The sequence below is a fragment of the Carettochelys insculpta genome, chromosome 11 (genome assembly GCF_033958435.1).
Source record: "Carettochelys insculpta isolate YL-2023 chromosome 11, ASM3395843v1, whole genome shotgun sequence".
In the NCBI taxonomy this organism is placed as follows: Eukaryota; Metazoa; Chordata; order Testudines; family Carettochelyidae; genus Carettochelys; species Carettochelys insculpta.
Genome location: NC_134147.1, coordinates 5,688,030 through 5,705,737, shown reverse-complemented (window position 1 = coordinate 5,705,737; position 17,708 = coordinate 5,688,030). Strand labels below are relative to the sequence as shown.

At 51.4% G+C, this 17,708-nt stretch overlaps 2 protein-coding genes across 3 annotated transcripts in view; both read right to left on the bottom strand.

Moving 5' to 3' along the window:
• Nucleotides 1-17,708, bottom strand: part of STAB1 (stabilin 1) — a 151,160-nt gene that overhangs the window by 111,722 nt on the left and 21,730 nt on the right. The window contains exons 3-11 of one of the 2 annotated variants that reach the window (XM_075005986.1): nucleotides 17,093-17,208; nucleotides 15,566-15,651; nucleotides 14,544-14,613; nucleotides 13,502-13,597; nucleotides 12,850-12,966; nucleotides 11,413-11,609; nucleotides 11,067-11,197; nucleotides 7,720-7,847; nucleotides 2,281-2,372 (exon numbers count right to left, since the gene is read on the bottom strand). In XM_075005986.1, the coding sequence (XP_074862087.1) occupies nucleotides 2,281-2,372; nucleotides 7,720-7,847; nucleotides 11,067-11,197; nucleotides 11,413-11,609; nucleotides 12,850-12,966; nucleotides 13,502-13,597; nucleotides 14,544-14,613; nucleotides 15,566-15,651; nucleotides 17,093-17,208 (1,033 nt within the window). Of the gene's footprint in view, nucleotides 1-2,280; nucleotides 2,373-7,719; nucleotides 7,848-11,066; nucleotides 11,198-11,412; nucleotides 11,610-12,849; nucleotides 12,967-13,501; nucleotides 13,633-14,543; nucleotides 14,614-15,565; nucleotides 15,652-17,092; nucleotides 17,209-17,708 lie in introns of those variants that run through there. The other variant, XM_075005987.1, reaches the window with a different exon arrangement.
• On the bottom strand, nucleotides 2,462-6,154 carry LOC142019253 (uncharacterized). Its single transcript, XM_075005872.1, has 3 exons — nucleotides 5,954-6,154; nucleotides 5,413-5,847; nucleotides 2,462-2,485 (listed from the first exon to the last, which is right to left on the bottom strand). Exons 1-3 carry the CDS (start codon nucleotides 6,152-6,154, stop codon nucleotides 2,462-2,464), a joined length of 660 nt encoding a protein of 219 aa, XP_074861973.1.

Here is a 17,708-nt window from a genome sequence, read left to right as displayed (position 1 = left end):
TCAGAGAGGTAGACATCAAGCTGGACAACTGGGAAGAACTAGCAGACGACCGCAGCAGATGGAGGCAGGGGTTACACAAGGGCCTTCAAAAGGGCGAGTTGAAGATCAGACAGCTAGCAGAGGAGAAGTGAGCACACAGAAAGCACAATAAGGACTTGCCAGACACCCACGACATCTGCAAGAGATGCAGCAAGGACTGTCACTCTCATGTGGGTCTTTATAGTCACAATAGATGCTGTAAATGAAGTCCTCAATTGAAACTTTAAAGGGCACGATCCAAAGTCTATGCAGACTGTAGGATGCCTACAGAGGGAATGCTCAGAACTACCATTTATATTCAAATTCGACACAACATGTGGTTTGAACAGGGACAGCAATTACCTGACCCATCGTAAGGAGACTCTTACATACTTTGATGTTTCATCTAACTCTTAACTTCCCCCTACCCAGCCCCTGCACCTCATCCCTCTGCTCTTCTGATTTGCCAACCTTGATTACAATTTTTGCACCTCTGTGCTTTATATATTGAGTCTGTTCTAGTAAGGCTGTGATCTGATGAAGTGGGTCTGTCTCACGAAAGCTCATCACCTAATACATTATTTTGTCAGTCTTTTAAAGTGCTACATCATTACTTTTTGGTGTTGATATATTTTTAGTTTCCCTGATTGCGTGGTTGTTTGTGTTGTGTAGGAATTACATTTCTAACGCAATGTTACAAGCCAGTTTTCAAGTATTTTTAAAGGTACTTCCTTCTTGTTTCAGAGAGTTCTGAGGTAAGCAGCTCAGAGAAACAACTCAAGGAGAAAGCGTAGTTTGTTTTAAATGCCCGCTGAATAACCTGCAAGAGTACCACCTGTCTGATCAGTTTTGTCAGTTCTCTGCTCTGCAGGGGAAATGGTACCTCAACATTTCTTTCTGTTTATAGCTGATTTGGTTGCACTTGTGCCAAAAGCTGAAATGAATAAATCCTTTAAAAGGGTAGCACCAGAAGGACCTACATGGTCTCTACAACACAGGCCTGAGAACCGGGAACTCCGGAGTTCTCGTCTTTGCTCTGTAACTCATTGCTTTGAGCATGTCACTGTTTTGGCTTCTCCACCAGTAAAATAAGCCTCATACTTCGGCTTGGGCTATACTAGGTATGTTAGTCAATTGTAGATATGTAATTCTGGCTAAAGCAACTGAGTAGGTAGAATCCACTGATTTGCAATCAACTTACCTGGCTGTCTTCATGGAGGTTGACGGGAAAAACTGTCAACTTCCCTCACTCCTCACAATATCGAGATGTACACGGGTCAACTGCCAACCTCAGATAATTCAATTTCAAGCATTTCTAGCTGGCACGCAAAATCGAACTCTGGAAGATTGACCCTGCCCAGGTCAATCTTCCACATAGTCTAGATTTACCCTAAGCAATGGCTCCAAGATGCAAAACTTGGATGTAGGTAACAAATATGCCAGAGTCTAGAGGAATTCTGGATGCAGAATTTTGGTTCAACTTCTTGTCTGTATAAGAGACACTTGCAATATTCAGGTCTGGGACGGGATTCTGAGTCCCCCATGAAGTTTGGATCCAAGCAATGTTCTCGATAACCTTTTCCATCCATGTGTGGAATAAATTTTACACGCATGGAGGCAGGCATGGATGTGCATCACCAGGAGAAACACATGCTGCCGGCTGTGGGCGCTTGGCTATTCAACTAGGCAGTATTTGAATGTCTCCTGAGTAGTTGCACAAGCACACAGCTTACAGGGAACACTGGATCCCAGGCCCTGCTCAAGTCCATTGTTAGACAACACTTAACTTCACAGGGGCTGAGACGTCATTCATAGTTTTAGAACACTCATAGGATTTTCAACAGCACGCAAGTCACTGGGAGAAGAGTTAGATCACGACTGTGTGCTTTTGAATATCCCAGTCTTAAAAAGCAAAAGGCATACCAAATGCTGAGGAGGACCACTCTTACAAGCAGAGGATTAAGGCTTTAAACAGATTTAGAGAGAGCAACACCTAAGATTCAAAATAATGTTTGGGACTGAAAAAAAATGTCTATTAAAAAAGGAGAGAAGAAAAAGAGGGGGATTGAGATTTTCTAAGAAATGTAGGGGGATTTAGAGTCTCCTATTGAAATTAATCTCAGCCAATGACTGAACAGTATCGCAGTGGAATTGTTTCTAACGATAACGCACTCCAGAGCCGCTCTATGACATGCTGCTCTTGACAGGCTACAGAACTCAAAGCAGGCAGAAATAAGGTTCCCGAAAAGGGGAGAGACTTACATTGTAGGTTGTTCTTTCAGTATATAGTTGTAGGGTCGGCACAAGGACAGTGAAAGGTCCATATTTTGTCAGCATCAAAGAACACCCTGAAGCTGTTAAAAAACAACCCCTCAGTTACTAAGCATATAGAATAATGTACATAACCAGTTTGATTATTCCTCTTGTTGGGGTGGGGGTTGGGTCAACTCATCTCTGCGTCTTCAGCCTGAAGCGAGTGACCAGAGTAAACTGAAGGAGAACTGGCTGGCACACAGAAGCCGCGTCTACACGTGCACGCTACTTCGAAGTAGCAGCACCAACTTCGAAATAGCGCCCGTCACGGCTACACGTGTTGGGCGCTATTTTGAAGTTAACATCGACGTTAGGCGGCGAGACATCGAAGCCGCTAACCCCATGAGGGGATGGGAATAGCGCCCTACTTCGACGTTCAACATTGAAGTAGGGAACGTGTAGTCGTTGCGCATCCCGCAACATCGAAATTGCGGGGTCCTCCATGGCGGCCATGAGCTGAGGGGTTGAGAGACGCTCTCTCCAGCCCCTGAGCTCAATGGTGGCCGCGTGGAGCGGCCCCTTAAAGGTCCCTGCCCCCTTCCTTCCTGTGCAGGAAGCTGAGAGAGCGTGCAGGCAGCAGCAGTAACACACGCCTAGCCTGCACACTCCCCCGCAGCCACCCACACCCCCAGCAGAGTCGATGGCTGCCCGGCAGCACCCCCCAGCGCCCCCAGGGGACCCCCCCCAAGGGGAGCCAGGGCTCACAGCCCAGCAGCCAGCCTGGGAAGTGGCAGCGGGGCCCCTCGTGGACGGAGGCCGAGCTTCAGGACCTGCTGGGGCTCTGGAGCGAGGAGGAGGTGCTCCAAGTAATGGGGAGCAAGAGGCGGAACGCAGATGCGTTCGCTCGGCTGGCCAAGGGCCTGGCCGCCCGGGGTCACCCTACCCGCATTCCGGATCATGTTCGCAGTAAAGTGAAGGAGCTGCGGCAGGGTTACGCCCGGGCCCTGGATGCGGCCGGCCGATCTGGGGCCGCCCCCATCACTTGCCCCTTTTACAGGGAGCTCAGGGACATCCTGGGCCCCCGGCACACCTCCTCCCCTCCGGCCACCCTTGATACCTCGGCCGAGGAGCCCCAGCAGGCCCCGGAGGTGGAGTCCACCCCGGAGGCAAGCCCCGCACCCCAGGGGCCCCCCCCCGGGGCACCAGAGGAGAAGGAGGAGGAGGAGGAGGAGGAGAGGGACTCCTCCTCCAGTGACGCCGGGCTCCACATCATCCTCCCATCCAGGAGCTTCAGCCGGGCGTCCGCCCCCCGGGTGTCCCCCGACCGTGGGAGTGGACCGTCAGGTATGTACCCCCCCCGGTGCACACCCCCGGGGTTGAGGGGCGGGGGTAATAGATATGGCCAGGGCCCTCCACATGCCCAAATAGCCATGGCCCCAAGGACAGCAGTGGCATGTCCCTCACAGGAGTGCATCAGCCCCTGCCCCCCCAGCACGACAGTGCCATGCCCCATCCCCGGGGCTGGGGGAAGCGGAACCTCTAGGGTCCCCTGCGGGAGGGGGTGGGACACCCAGCAGGAGCACCAGCATGTGATGGAGTGGGGGGAGTGCACATGAGAGACTCAGGCTACATATGAGAAACAAGCTGAATAGCTCCCAGTGACTAAGGATGATCCTGGGGCTACAACTGGCAGGTTACACCTCTGCCCTGAACAAAGAGGAGTGAGGAGCTGAGCTGAGTTTGAACTGGGGGCGGCAGTTAGAGGTTAGGGGAAGGGAGAGCTGGAAGGCAGCCAGCCTGAGGAGGGGGAAAGCTACACCCCAGAGGGGCACCCCTCGGGGTCTTCTCCCCAGGACGGGTTGGAAGGACCGTCTCTGACGGCTGTACTGTCGCTTCTGGGAAAAACTGGGCATCTGTTGCCTAATAAACCTCCTGTCGTACCTGCTGAGTGAGTGAGAGTCACTCCTGCCAGCGGACGGGGTGCAGTGCAGGGGGACCCCTGAACCCCATCACAGCAGCATCTCCCGGGGACGGGGAACCTGCAGCAGAGGGGTGGGGGGACAAGGGCCACGGCTCGGGGCCCACACTAACGGCTGTCTCCACTCTTCTTCCCCTCCTCCTGTGTTCCGCAGCTGCACCATCGGAAGGACCAGAGAGCGCCAGCGAGGCGTCAGTGGTCCTGGAAAGCCCTCTGGGGCCATCGCTCCAGGCCAGCCCCTCGGCGGAGGACCGACCGGCCCCACGGCGGGGAAGACAGCGGACGCAGCACCAGCAGCCGCTGGCGACGGACCCCCAGCTACTGGCACTGCACCATCGGCAGCTGGAGGTCGCCGAGCAGCGGCTTCGGGTGGAGGAGCACTGCCTCCACCTCCAGGAGCGGGCGCTGGCCTGGCGCCAGGAGGCATGGGGGGCCTACATGCAGACCCTCAACCGCATTGCGGACTCCCTGGCCCCTCAGGCCGCGCCAGCCACCATAGTGCCCGCCCTGCCTGCTCCACCCGCTGCGCCGTCCACCGTCGCACCGCCACCTGCCACCGAGGGCCATTCCGCCGAGGGGGACCTGGGGCCAGCTGACACTCGCCGGCCGTATCTCCCGGTCCGCCCGGCCCCCAGCCAGGGCTGCGGCCGAGGTGGGGATCCCGGCCGCCCACCCCCAGCGCTGGACTGTAGGGGCGTGGGGCCCAGGACGTGCCCCCCCTTTGTATATATTCCCCCCAGTTTTAAGTTATTGTTTTGCTGTAAATAGTTTGTATTTGTGACCCCCGTTTTATAATGCTGATCCTTACCCCCCCATGTAAATAGTTCTCCCCTTCCTTGTTTTCCCCTTTCATGTTATCCCTGTTTTTATAATACATACGTATATAAGTTAGAATTTCCCTAATATAATAAGAGTTCCAGTAAAGATGTTTGATTTGACAAACAACTGTCTGCTTTTATTTTTAGAAGAAAAGTGTGGGGGGGTGCTCTTGGGTGCTCTGTGGTGTGGGCGTAGGGGCAGGGAGTGTTGTGGAGGATGGGGGGGTGCAGTGGGGGGCCTGCCAGCGTTCACCCCGCGGCCTCATCAAACTGGGCCCGCAGGGCCTCCCGGACCCGGGTCCCTTCGGGGTCCACCTGGTGACTGGGGGCAGCGGGTGGCTGCACATCAGCCCTGCCAGCCTCCACAGCCCAGCCCTGAAAGAAGGCCTCCCCCTTGCTCTCCACCACAGAGGGGCATGGTGGTGTCCCCCACAGGGGTCTCCCACTGGGGGATGTAGGTCCCCGCCTCCAGCCGGCAGCACAGGCCCGAGTTCCGGAATACCCGGGCATCGTGGGTGCTGCCAGGCCAGCCCAGCCCACATAAATGTCCAGGAAATGGCCCCGGATGTCCACCAAGGCCTGGAGGACCACTGAGTGGTAGCCCTTCCTGTTTATGTAGCGTCCTCCACTGTGTTCCGGGGCGCGGATGGGGATGTGGGTCCCATCCAGAGCCCCGAAGCAATTGGGGAAGCCCAGGGTGGCAAAGCCCGCAATGGCGGCATCTGGGTCCCCCAGCCTCACGAGCCTGTGGAGGAGCAGGGCGTTGATGGCGCGGATGACCTGCAGGGGAAGCACATGGGAGAGCACCAATGAGGGGTGTGCAGGGTGTGTGTGGCCCTCCCCTGCCAGGGCTGCCTCCCCCCCCTCCCTCCGTGGGTCCTCTTACCTCCATGAGGACAGCCCCGACGGTGGCCTTGCCGACGCCAAACTGCTGGCCCACGGATCGGTAGCTGTCTGGAGTGGCCAGCTTCCAGCCAGCGATGCCGACCCATTTCTCCATGCTGAGGGCACACCGCATGGCGGTGTCCTGGTGCCTCAGTGCGGGGGTGAGCCACTGGTATAGCTCCAGAAACGTCTGCCGGCTCATGCGAAAGTTCTGGAGCCAGTGGTCGTTGTCCCATTCTCCGAGCACCAGCCACTCCCACCAGTCGGTGCTGGTGGGGTAGCTCCACAGCCAGCGGCGTGTGCGGCGGGGGTGGGGGGGCGGGGTGCTGCAGGGTTGGGGGTTGAGTCCTCCTCCCCTGCGGGCAAGCTCCTCCTCTGTGGCAAGGAGGTGCTCAGCTGCCTCCTGCATGGCATCAAGCAGGGCGAGCACTGCTCCTACAGGGGCGGCTGGGTGGACCTCTGGCTGCTGCTGCTGCTGCTGGGGGTCCATGACTGCATCGCTCGAGGTGTGCGTGCCTGGGAGGGGCCCTTTAAGGGAGCGGCTAGCTGTTGCCCTGGAAGCGCTAGTCCACCCTGTGATCCTGTCTGCAGCTGTTCCTGGCACCCTTATTTCGATGTGTGTTACTTTGGCGTGTAGACGTTCCCTCGCAGCGCCTATTTCGATGTGGTGCTGAGTAACGTTGACATTGAACGTCGACAGCACCAGCCCTTGAGGACGTACAGACGTTATTCATCGAAATAAGCTACTTCGACGTAGCGTGCACGTGTAGACGTAGCTAGAGATTGACTGTGGGTTATCACAACACTAGCCTGGCAGTGAAAACTATTAGTTAATGGCTTTACCCAAAGACTGGCAAAGCCTTTCTGTTACCTTCATTGGGCCTTAGATCAAGGCCTAGCCTTGCAGGACAGTTTAAACCCTGAGTCTCAGTTTCCACATGCCTATAACTTTCTCATGTGCGAGGTTGAATTTTCTTGGTTCCTGCACAAAGCTGAGTCACGGCGCGGTTTAGACAGACGTTACTTTGCGAATGCTTTAAGAGCCCGATCCAAACCCCAGTGGAGCTGAGAAGAGCTTTTCTGCTGACTTGGGTGCTGATCCAAATCACACCAAATTGCCCAACTGCACTGACTACTGAGGAAAGTTTTGACAAAAAATTACCCTGTGCTGTGTTGGAGCCTAGCTGTGCAACCTTCATGTTGTGTTAATGCATTCTTTCCCCTGCGTGCAACGCTCTACCTTCGTTAAGGAGTGGCAAAGTGCACAACAATTGGAAGCCTTTCATCTCTACAGCACCAACACAAACCCAGCCTGGTTGTGTGGTGGCCTCCGTGAAATCCAGGAGGTGAATCCCCTTTGAACCTTAGTGGATAAGTGTCCACAGCACAAACCTCCATCATTATCACTGGTCATCTCAACAAAGAGCCCAAGGTATGAAAGAGTCATGAAGTATTTACAACCCTCAGAGTAGTCCCGGAGGATTGAGACACACTGGTGGACTGAGATAGTGAAGCTCTTTGGATTGAGGCCTTCAGACACCAGAACCATCAATCTTGACCAGGATTCGTCACAGTGGAAAGATGGGATTTAGCTTCCCTGACAGTGCCTTATCTTTTCAGATAACAAATGTCTCCAATTTCTTTCGAGTCTTAACCATGCCCTGGCCCTCCCTTATGCCGCCTGAGCTCCATTCCCCAAAATAACTCAGGAGAGCATTACCAAAAATTTTGTTTTCCATTCCCCAAAATAACTCAGAAGAGCATTACCAAAAATTTTGTTTGCAGCCTCTAATTTCCTGAACCATCTTCCTCGCCTATTCAGCTGAGAGATCTCACTCATGAGATTTTTGTAGCAACTTCGCCCATCTCCAATTTCCCCCTCTGGGCAGACACATCTTAAAAGTAAGAGAAGAAAGAGAAACAATAATCATTACACAAACAGTTCGTGATATGCTCGATAAAGTCTGGATGTGGGCCATTCATATAGACCCTACTCTTTGACTACACACTAATCTTGTAAAGCCTAAATAACTATCAGGGAGGAACAACACAGGACAGAGAGACTGATGAGACCTGTCAGTTCAAATCCATCCCCTTCCACATGAAACAGAATAAGCAGACCAAAGATGCGATGTGGCAATATTTTGTACCTGAAGATGCTACTGGGAAGCTACACTTTAAACAAGATTTTCATGATACTGAGAATTAGGCTTGGTCTATGCTAGGCAAGTAAGTCGATTGCAGATATTCAATTCTAGCTATGGCAATCGCGTACCTAGAATCAGCTTACCTGCAATCGACTTACCTGGCTGTCTTCACAGAGGGAGGTTGATGGGAGAAACTCTCCCGTCGCCCTCCCTTACTCCTAGCGATATCACAGAGCACAGGGGTTGACTGGGTGAAATCAAACTCCGGAAGATGGATCCTGCCCAGGTCGATCTTCCCCCGTAGTGCAGACATGCCCATAACTTCAAAAAAGGGAGTATCTGATGCCATCACCCTGCCATTTCACAATGCCAGACGCTGCAGGATATGCAAGTGGTTAACAAAACTAAGCTCTGCTGAACTAAGTGGGGAGTGAAGCCCAAAGCTGAGCATCATTCCAGGAGAGAGCACTCTGGCTGCGGCTCCTTGTTTAAATCAAGGGGAGTGACACCCCTGATCACAGCTATGACAGTAAAACACAGGGCAGGGTGGGGAGTTGTTTACCTTGCAGAGAACCCAAATCATTAGGAATTTATAAGAGGAAACCAATAGCTTAAACTCCATCCTGACGCTGATAGGCAGTCACTGCAAGTTCTGATTATGTCAGTTTTGGCGAGGCCTTGACTACATTAGGACATTTTGTTTTCCAAGAATAGGGCAGCCGCAATGGTGGTAGCAAGAACGTAAGTATTAGTGTAGACAGAACTCCGGCCTTATAACCGCTGTGTCATGAAGACCAAGTTGATGCACTGAGACATCCTGGTTAAGGAGCATGTGGCCTCATTCCGCACTAGCTTCAGTTTCCAGAAAGCCACAGGGTGACATGCACGCCCAGCGTGTGATACACACAGCCTCACCTTGCGGCGTCAGACGCAGTAGCATCTGAGATGAAGTCACACCCACCACCTCAGCAGGTACACGTGGGATAAAACACCCTTGACACCTGCCTCAGGTGGATCTGAACAGCCACTGTTGCTCCGCGGTTTGGTTTTACACCTCATGCTAAAGCAGCAGCTGCAGCACGGGGTTTGGGACTGATCCAGAGGAAAGAACCATCCACAGCACTGGCTGATGGCCCGAGCAGTTGCAGAGACAATCACCATGAGCCCCGGGACAAGGTGGGAGGGGATCCCAGCACCATGCCCGGGAAAGGGCAGGGCCTAAGGCAGACAGCTGTCAGCACTGCCCAGACTGTGTTGCTGCCCCACCCCACCCCATTCAGAGCTGCATGCTGCTGGGGCACTTCAAAGGGGCCTGGAGCTCTGGCTACTGCCACTGCCCGGAATTCCAGGCCCCTTTGAAACACTAGGATGGGGAATAACTGCCCCCTTTGACCAACCCCCATCGGTGGGCCTGGGCCTGAGACTCTTGTCAGCATTTTCCAGCTCTCCTGCATGTCATGCCAATCTAATGCTGTGTCCCAGAGCCCTCACCTTCTGCTCACCTCCATGCATTTCCAGCTCCACTGCTCCACACCGCCTGCCCACGGTTTTTCAAGACCTGGCCCTAGGCACATCGGGGCCCTGAGTTTTGCAACCAAGCTTATTGGCATGTGAAAACCTCTGCCCTAGTTCTCACCGCTCTGCAGCCATCAGACAGCAGCTACTTGGAATCCCTGGATGAAAACTTCACTTCTTCCTGTCTGGGTATAGTCCAAGTATCAGCTCTGCTATTGTTCTCTCAGCACGGCAGACAGCCACACACAGTGCAAGGGGAGAGATTTACGTGGCTCCAGCCTTCCCTAGGGCCAAAGCGCAGCTGCTCCTGAGCAGAGGCACTAGTCGAGGACATGAGAGCAGGGAGCCCTTCCCCCACCTTGCACTACCCCAGCAATGAAGCTGTAATTTGAGCACAAGGAGTGGGACTTCTTAGTGCAGCCAGCAGTACTAATGGTGCCTGAGGGACACATCTAAGAGTGCGTCATGGCTTCCTCCTTCTCTCCCTGAATGAGGCGACTCCTGCTGTGCTGAGCTGTCATAGCTGGCACTGAACTGGCCTAAAATCCTCAGTCACTCCCCTGCTCGCAGGCCGACACTGGAAGGGTGTGGAAGATTCTTTCCTCAAACACACTTTGCAGGGCCCAGAGCAGGAGACCTTCTGTAACACACAGGCAAAGGGGTTGTTGTGTCCCTTTTGACGAGTTTGTGCAACTAGATAATAACTTACTATCGCTACTAACTCAGCAGGTTACTCCTTGGGCGCAAATGGCAGAGGACTGATAGAACACTGAATGTCCCGGGCTCAACCTTTCTTACGGCCCATGTGAGGGGCTGTCACATGTACTTACTTCAAAGGACTCTCATGTTTGTTCTTTTTAAAACCCTGAGCACAGGCAGCATTCCCCACCTCTCTCTCTGGCTTTCCAATATTCAGCCTCACTGAATAAAAGCCTTGTTCTAGCTGTTGAATGAGGCATCTTTCATGATACCTTTTAGAGCATCAAAAAGTGGGGATATTGCCCTTGTAAGGCGTATGATAATTGAGATCCCTGTTAAGCCCCAGGTTAAATCTGTCAAACTTGCACATGAATTCCAATTCTGATGTCTCCCTGCGTAACCTTCTGGTAAAACTCTTTTGCAGGAGAACAAAATGGCTCCTTTCAAATCCTTTACTGAACGTCCAGGGAGGTTAAAGTGCTCACTCCAGGTGTACGTGTATTCCCGCTCCTGAAGCTGGATTAATGACAGGTCACTCCCCTTCATTTTTCTTCTCCTTCCTCCCACCAGCTCCCTGCTATACAAACCCCGGATTCTTATTACCTGCTCCAAATCTGATGAAGTGGGTCTTATCCACAAAAGCTCATTACCGAATAAACACATTTGTTAGTCTTTAAAGTGGTACTGGACTTGTTTTTTGCGACGCTACAGACTAACACGGCTCCCCCTCTGAGACTTTTTAGAGCAGCTCACCTTGCAGTCCCATCTGGACCAATTTCACATTTTGAAGTAGAATCACAGTAGTATCGCTGACACTCGCTGATGGGTGAGCAGCCTGCGGAAGGGTTCTGGCCAGTCATTCCAGGCTTGCACACACAAGATACCTAAGAAAAGCAAAAGCAGGGATTGAAATCTTGCAATTGTAGATCAAATTTTATTCAAGAGCATCCCACAACCAGTTTGGATGAACTATCCTTGCAAACCCAAAATTTGGATAATAGTTTGGCCAATACAATTTAACTCAGACTCGCTGGAAGAATTGTTCATCTGGTTTTCTACTGCCACATTAAAATTCATTAGAAGCAATTCTTCACTTTACCTTGCCTGGGGCTTTGTAGATACAAAGGGTGGAATTTTCAGGGCAGCCTCCGTTATTGTTAACACATGGATTGATGAGCTGGCATACCATCCCATCTCCGTGATATCCCTCTTTGCAAGTGCATTCATACTTCCCTGGTCCTAGAACCTTACAGACAGCTAACGAGGAACATGGTGATGAAGCACAAGGATCCTGAGCTACAAATAAACACAAAGAGGTAAGAGAGGGGTGCAGAACCTAATATCAAAAGCCAACTCTTAAAATACTACAGTGGAAACTCTCTGATCCAAACATAGAAGGGGACATGGAATTTATTCAATTAAACTAGCAAACTTTTCCATTCATAGAACCCAATTTCAGACTGCGGAAACTTTTTGACAGGGATTTGGATAAGCAAGCTGAGTGGTTCTTATTAGGAACATGAAAGTTAATGAGAGGCAGGACAGAGGTGAGAAGTTTGGGGCTCTGTCAGAACTTTCACAAACTCAGAGTATCTGAAACCAGAATTTTGGTCCACCAAGGTCACCAAAAGTGCGAGGTGTTTGGATCCATCCACCGCTTGATTGTAATTTAGGTTTAGGTAGTTGTGTCCTTCAGTCCTGGAAACAGCCATTCACAAACACAGAATGCAGGCTAAACGAGGAGCCATCTCTATTGATTCATGAAATGCAGCCACCTTTGGGATGGAAAACAGCTGTCATTATAGTTTGACAGGTCATCTAAAACAGGCACCTCCGGAAGCACAGCCAGCTCGCTCCATTCTAGCACATTGGCCTAACAGACACAGAGAAAAAAGTGTTGCTACGGCTCATATTCCTAGGAGTTCCTCAGCAGGAGGTCACTGAGGTCTTCCGCATGCCAATGCGAGCTGGAGAGGAAAGCAATCCCGTCTTAGCCGATCATGCACTGACTGTCTCTGGGGACACCGCGGCCACAGCATGATGATGTTCCCTGCGGCATTGTGACGTGCTGCTATTGCGCACATCAGGACACTGTGACGTAGCCTGACATTGCAGCTTACCCCAAATGATACGTTAATGCTAACAAAGCCCGGGACTCCATGGTGAGGCACATGATCAAACACTTTAATTAGCCTGGTGGTACCTTACTGGACTTATGCAGAAATGACTAACTGTCCAGAAACCTGGCCCACCAGGATGCCCTGCCTCCCTCCAGCTGCACCAACCCGCACTAGGAGCGGCCACTGGGTCTTTCCTTTGCTTTTCCTATGTGCTCTTACGCACAAAATCTGTTGATTTCAGCACAGCACAAGCCAGGGGCTATGGGCTCGACCCCACACACGTGGGGGAACACAGCCCCATTCTGCCGGGTGGCGGGGGGGGACAACACTGGCAGCAGCACCTCCTATGGATCTAGTCCCAGAAGATGGGCCTGAATACAGGGTTAAGAGCACCTGGTCCCAGGGAGGTGTCTCACCTTGGCATATGCTCCCACTCTTTTGATAGCCGGGCTTGCAGTCACATACCACTTTTCCATCCTTCATCACGCACTGGGTGGTGTCCCCGCAGGATAAACCTTGGCAGTGGGGAAGTTCTGAAATCATAGAACAAAGGGTGGCTCCCTCAGGTGCAGCACGTCTCTGGACAATACAACTTATCGTCTGAGGCGGCCAAGGCATAATTTAATTCCTATTGTTCTTGCGTTTTCAGCAGAATGGGGAGGAGGCCCCAGGATGAGACCGAGACCTGATGTGTTAGGCAGAGCGCACATGAATAGTAAAGAATCTGCCCAGACCAAGGAGTTTACCCTCTAGGCGGTTAAGGGGGACAAAGGACAGAGGAATGGCAGCATTAGCCCCATTGCCAGAGGGGCAAGCAAGGCCCAGAAGGGACTGTGCCACTTGCCCACAATCAGCGCCGGCACTTGGTGCAGAGCCGGGATCGATCCTCGCTCTCCCAAGTCTTCACCCAGTTCTGCCACCACAAGGGAAGGTTCTTCTGCATTTCCAGACTATTTCTCCTCCTGCTCAGCCTTTCCTACCTCTCAACATCTCCTCCTCCTCCGGTCCCGTAAACAGCTCCCCCACTGTGGCGTCTACCTTCTTAGGGAGAGAAATGCCAACGTTTACCTTGGTCACACTTCGGGCCAGTGTAACCTCCATAGCAGGTACAGCGTCCATCTCCGGTGATCCCATGGTTGCACACGCCGTGCTTACAGTCACACACTGCAAGAGAAACCCACACAAGCATGGTACGGGAGCTGCAGGAAACAGAATGGGCACAGCCACTAAACACACTGAAAGCTTAGGGCACCAGACAGCAAGTGGGAAACATCTGCCTGGGGAGGGTAATAGGGTCCTATACAGGACAAAGTCCCTCATATCAGGCCATCTGGACACCTGAGTCTGGAGGCAACACACTCTGGCTTCACTTTTAGAGGCCAAAGGTGGATTGTGCTGGGACTAACGGCACCAAACCCTGCAGGCAGCCTGTCCGGGGAGCGCAGGGGTAGTCAGAATGCTCCCATGGGTGGAACAGACAATTGCAGCACCCCCTCAACCTTTTCAGAGCTCCAGCTAGTGCGGTGGGAAAGTGGTTAGGGGACACGTCGTGCCGAAAACAATGTGAACGCTCCTCGAATGTGAGCTTGAGGATCTTGGCTATCCCCACCGGCCCAGCCATGAGCAACTGAACACCCATGCTAAGGGACAGCTGCGAGGTTCATTCCGTTTACTGACTACAGGAACGAGCTGCATACAACTGCTTGGCAAACTGCTCACCTGAATCTCAGTGATTCAGAGCCACTGTGGGCCCAACCTTCTCTTGTGGGCTCCCTAAAGGATGATGCCCCAAATCTACACCTGGGAGCTCAGGAGTAGATGAGGAACACCAGTGCTGAACAAGCCTCAGCACCAACTCCAGCACCCAGTTGTAGGATTTAGACATCCTAACGGTGAACCCACATTTCTAGCACCCTCTCCACACCAGGAAAATGCAAGAGAGCCTTGCTCTGGAGGGGGAAACTGGTGAAAGAAGGCAACCGCTGGAGCGGTGATTTGCAGACTACAGCTCCTGTCTCTCCATGGCTCAGCCTTCCTATGCCACGCTCTGCCACCAGTGCACTCATTTAGCCATTTGTGTTGTGGGTGTGTCTTTGCAGCCGTAGTTTACCTGATTGACAGTCCGGGCCAAAGAGATTCTTATGCAGACAATCTTGGCAGGCAAAGCCACCAAACTGCCCCTAAATGAGCCAGAAAAATTGGTCAGCCATTATTTCTTGCCATGTCACTCAGTTCAAGCTGCAAATTGAAAAGTAATTGCTGTTACAGGTTGAACCTCTAGTCCGGCACCCTTGGGACCAACCGGTGCTGGACAAGAGAATTTGCCTGACCATGGGAAGTCAATATTGTCTAGTAGCATTACCAACACTTCCACTGCTTACTGGGCTCTTAGGAGACATTTAGGGATAAATTATACCAAAATAAACAGCACAGAACTCTTGAGAGCCAGGACCGGTGGGTGTAAAACTTTATGGGGCTGTAGGAAACTTGGCCACACCCATGATAAGTTGTCATCTGTCACCACGCCACATATACATTTGTTCTCACGTGACTTATATGAGGGACAGGACCAACCAGAAACCACAGGAGGCTCCCCTCCCGCCACCCATAAGAGAAGAACAGAGGCCCCTCCCAACCTGCCACTTTCTGGAAGGTGTTTGTAAGAGGAACAGGTACCGAGACTCACACAGCATCCTTAAAGCCCTGTGTGGATACTTAATTGGTATCTGTACCTGTAAAAATAACCCATGGATATCTGTATCCATGGATACCTGCAGATATAAAGCAGTTACCTGCAAATTTGTGGATAAGCCACAGATATCCACTTCCACACCTGCGGCTATAAAGTGGATAGCCGCAAATTTGCAGGGCTGTGCAGATCCTCAAAGGTATTCAGGCATTCTCATGGGAGATAGGAAGCTAAACACCTTCGAGGGTCTGGACCCCAAGCTCCTTGCTGGTTCACATTATTGTCAAAGAGAAAAAAAATCAACATGAGGAGAGCCCAGCCCTCATTCAGGACCAAACAAATCAGGGCTTCTTTCAGCCTCTCTCTGACGCTAACCCCTGAACCCCATCTTTGTATCTCCCTCATGTGAATGACGTTTATCCACAGTAGGTCCCATCACTGACCTCACAGACACAGGTTCCATTCCGCGTTATGCCATCCAGACAGGTGCCATGGCCACTGCATGGGTTTTCTGATCCACCAGGGCATTCTGGCAAACAGCAGAGAGGCCACAGATTAGCAAAAATCAACCCTTCTGTCTCCACGTGTGTCTTTACTACAACCATTACTGGGTAGGCATTACTGTTAGCACAAACAAATGGCCTCGGAAGGGATAAACCATCTGCCTGCAGGCAGCCTCATTTGTCTTAAAGGGAGGGGAGGTCCCCTATTCTCCACTGGGTCATGGAGGGTTTTACTTTTCTGATGTCATATATGACAAACGTTATTAGTGGGGGACAAAGAGCTATAAAGTCTTTAAGGAGCTGTAATTAGCTCAGGCCAAAGGGAGCTGAGGACTTTGAGCTCTTTGGAGGACTGGGCCTTCTTCTGGTAGCTCCATGAGAAACAAGGAAAACCCTGGACAGATTTTTCCACCAAATTTTCAGGAGAGATCAGTCAAGTTAAGAGCTCAATTTGAGGCAGCCCAGGGCCTAATTTTTCAAAGATGCAAACGGATCCTCTTTGGAAAATGCTGTTCTTGGCCTTTGGAGTCAGCTGTGCTTCCACAGAGCCCAGACTCTTATTCAAGCCAGCCGAGGCTGAAAGCAGGAGAGAAACCTCCTCACTTCAGGCTCTTTCAGGAAAGGGGCTAGCCTGCTTCATTTTCAGCTGGGCTGGCAATAGGGTGGGATTTCTGTCGTGTAACACAGGCCACATCTATATGTACTGCTCTGCAGCGGGTTGCCTGTCAGCACAGAAAAAGCTCCTCCGTGAGCAGCAGGAAGTGATTCCACTGACCTGGGGCTGGGCGTACGAGTGCTTCTGTTAGTGTAACTTAAGCTGCTTGTGGGGGTGTTTTTTTCACACCCCTGTGCAACACACTTTATGCCAACACATACAGCAGCGTAAACAGTAATGCAGCTAGTTGGCCTCACCACAACCAGTAAGGGTTTAAAAAAAACCACAGGAAATGTGTAAAACAGTTTCAGATTCAAATGGCTTGACCGGAAATGTAACTGAGGGTTCAGATCAGTTATTTTCACCTTTGGCTGGAGACTTCATGCAGCTTTGGTTGCTGTAGAGGCAACCAACTGCGGAGTGTAAAGCAGGGTAGGCAATGAAGTTCCTAGAAGGGAATCTCCTCCCTTTTATCTTGGAAACCTTCTCAAAGAAAATTCTTTTTATAAACAACTTTTAAAAAGAAGAGTCACTTCCGTAAAGAGAAGCGGTGCAAAACACAAAATGAAAACAAACAGGGCTCAAATCATGTGCAGGGGGAGATTTCCTGCTCAAGACCTTCAGACTTCCCGAGGTGGCAGACTGCATCCCAAGGTCTCCAGCAGAATGTATGGGGAAATTTGAAAGAGAACCCAGAAGACTAATCACTCCTCCCGGAATTGACTTGCAGGACAGGTAATTTTAGGGCAGCACTTGGAAGTGCCTGGACCTGTCAATGGACGGAAGGACCCGAAAAGAAGCAAAGAACCTACCATAGCATTCAGTACCCCAGAATCCTGGGCAGCACTTTTTCTCCTCAATTTCCTTCTTACACATATGACTGCAGCCTGGGAGGGAAAGGGTTTCTTCTCCAAGCTTTACTGTGTATCTTAAAACAGAAAAATCCAACATCAGTGATTGTAGCAGAAAGTTTGGGACCCAGCCTATTCCACAATGGATTGGACTTGATGACAAACCAGTCAGGATGAAGAAGGGAGATTTCTGAGATGCTCTTTGGATCCAAGCCAATTAACCAGTTGAAAACCGCTCCATGCCAATGAAGAGTGCAATAGGGCATCTTCAGGCAGGAAACCACAAGCACCTCAGAACCTCTAGCTGGTGCAACAAGATGCAGATGGCTGGAAGAGGTCAACATTAGGGTTTTAAAATGAATTATTTTAACGTTAGGTCATATTATGCTAATCAGTTCATTAGCACCCAGTCATTTAGTGGATCAGGTTTTGAGTCCTAATCTTCATCTTCAAACCTTTGAAGGGGCTGTGCTGTCTCCAAGACTGACCCTGCCTCCTTGATGTTTGCAATCCACAGGAATATTGAGATATTCAGCAGCAAGGCCATGGTTATTGGGAGATGGAGACAGACCACCAG

Bases quoted from the DNA above. Each gene is read 5' to 3' on its own strand.
- LOC142019253 (XM_075005872.1), bottom strand. From the start codon at position 6,154: ATGAGCCGGCAGACGTTTCTGGAGCTATACCAGTGGCTCACCCCCGCA. The intron at 5,848-5,953 runs GTAAGAGGACCC...CTTCCCCTGCAG, and splicing joins TCGGGGCTGTCCTCATGGAG to GTCATCCGCGCCATCAACGC. The intron at 2,486-5,412 runs GTGCAGCCACCC...CACTCGCTTCAG, and splicing joins TGGAGGCTGGCAGGGCTGAT to GCTGAAGACGCAGAGATGAG.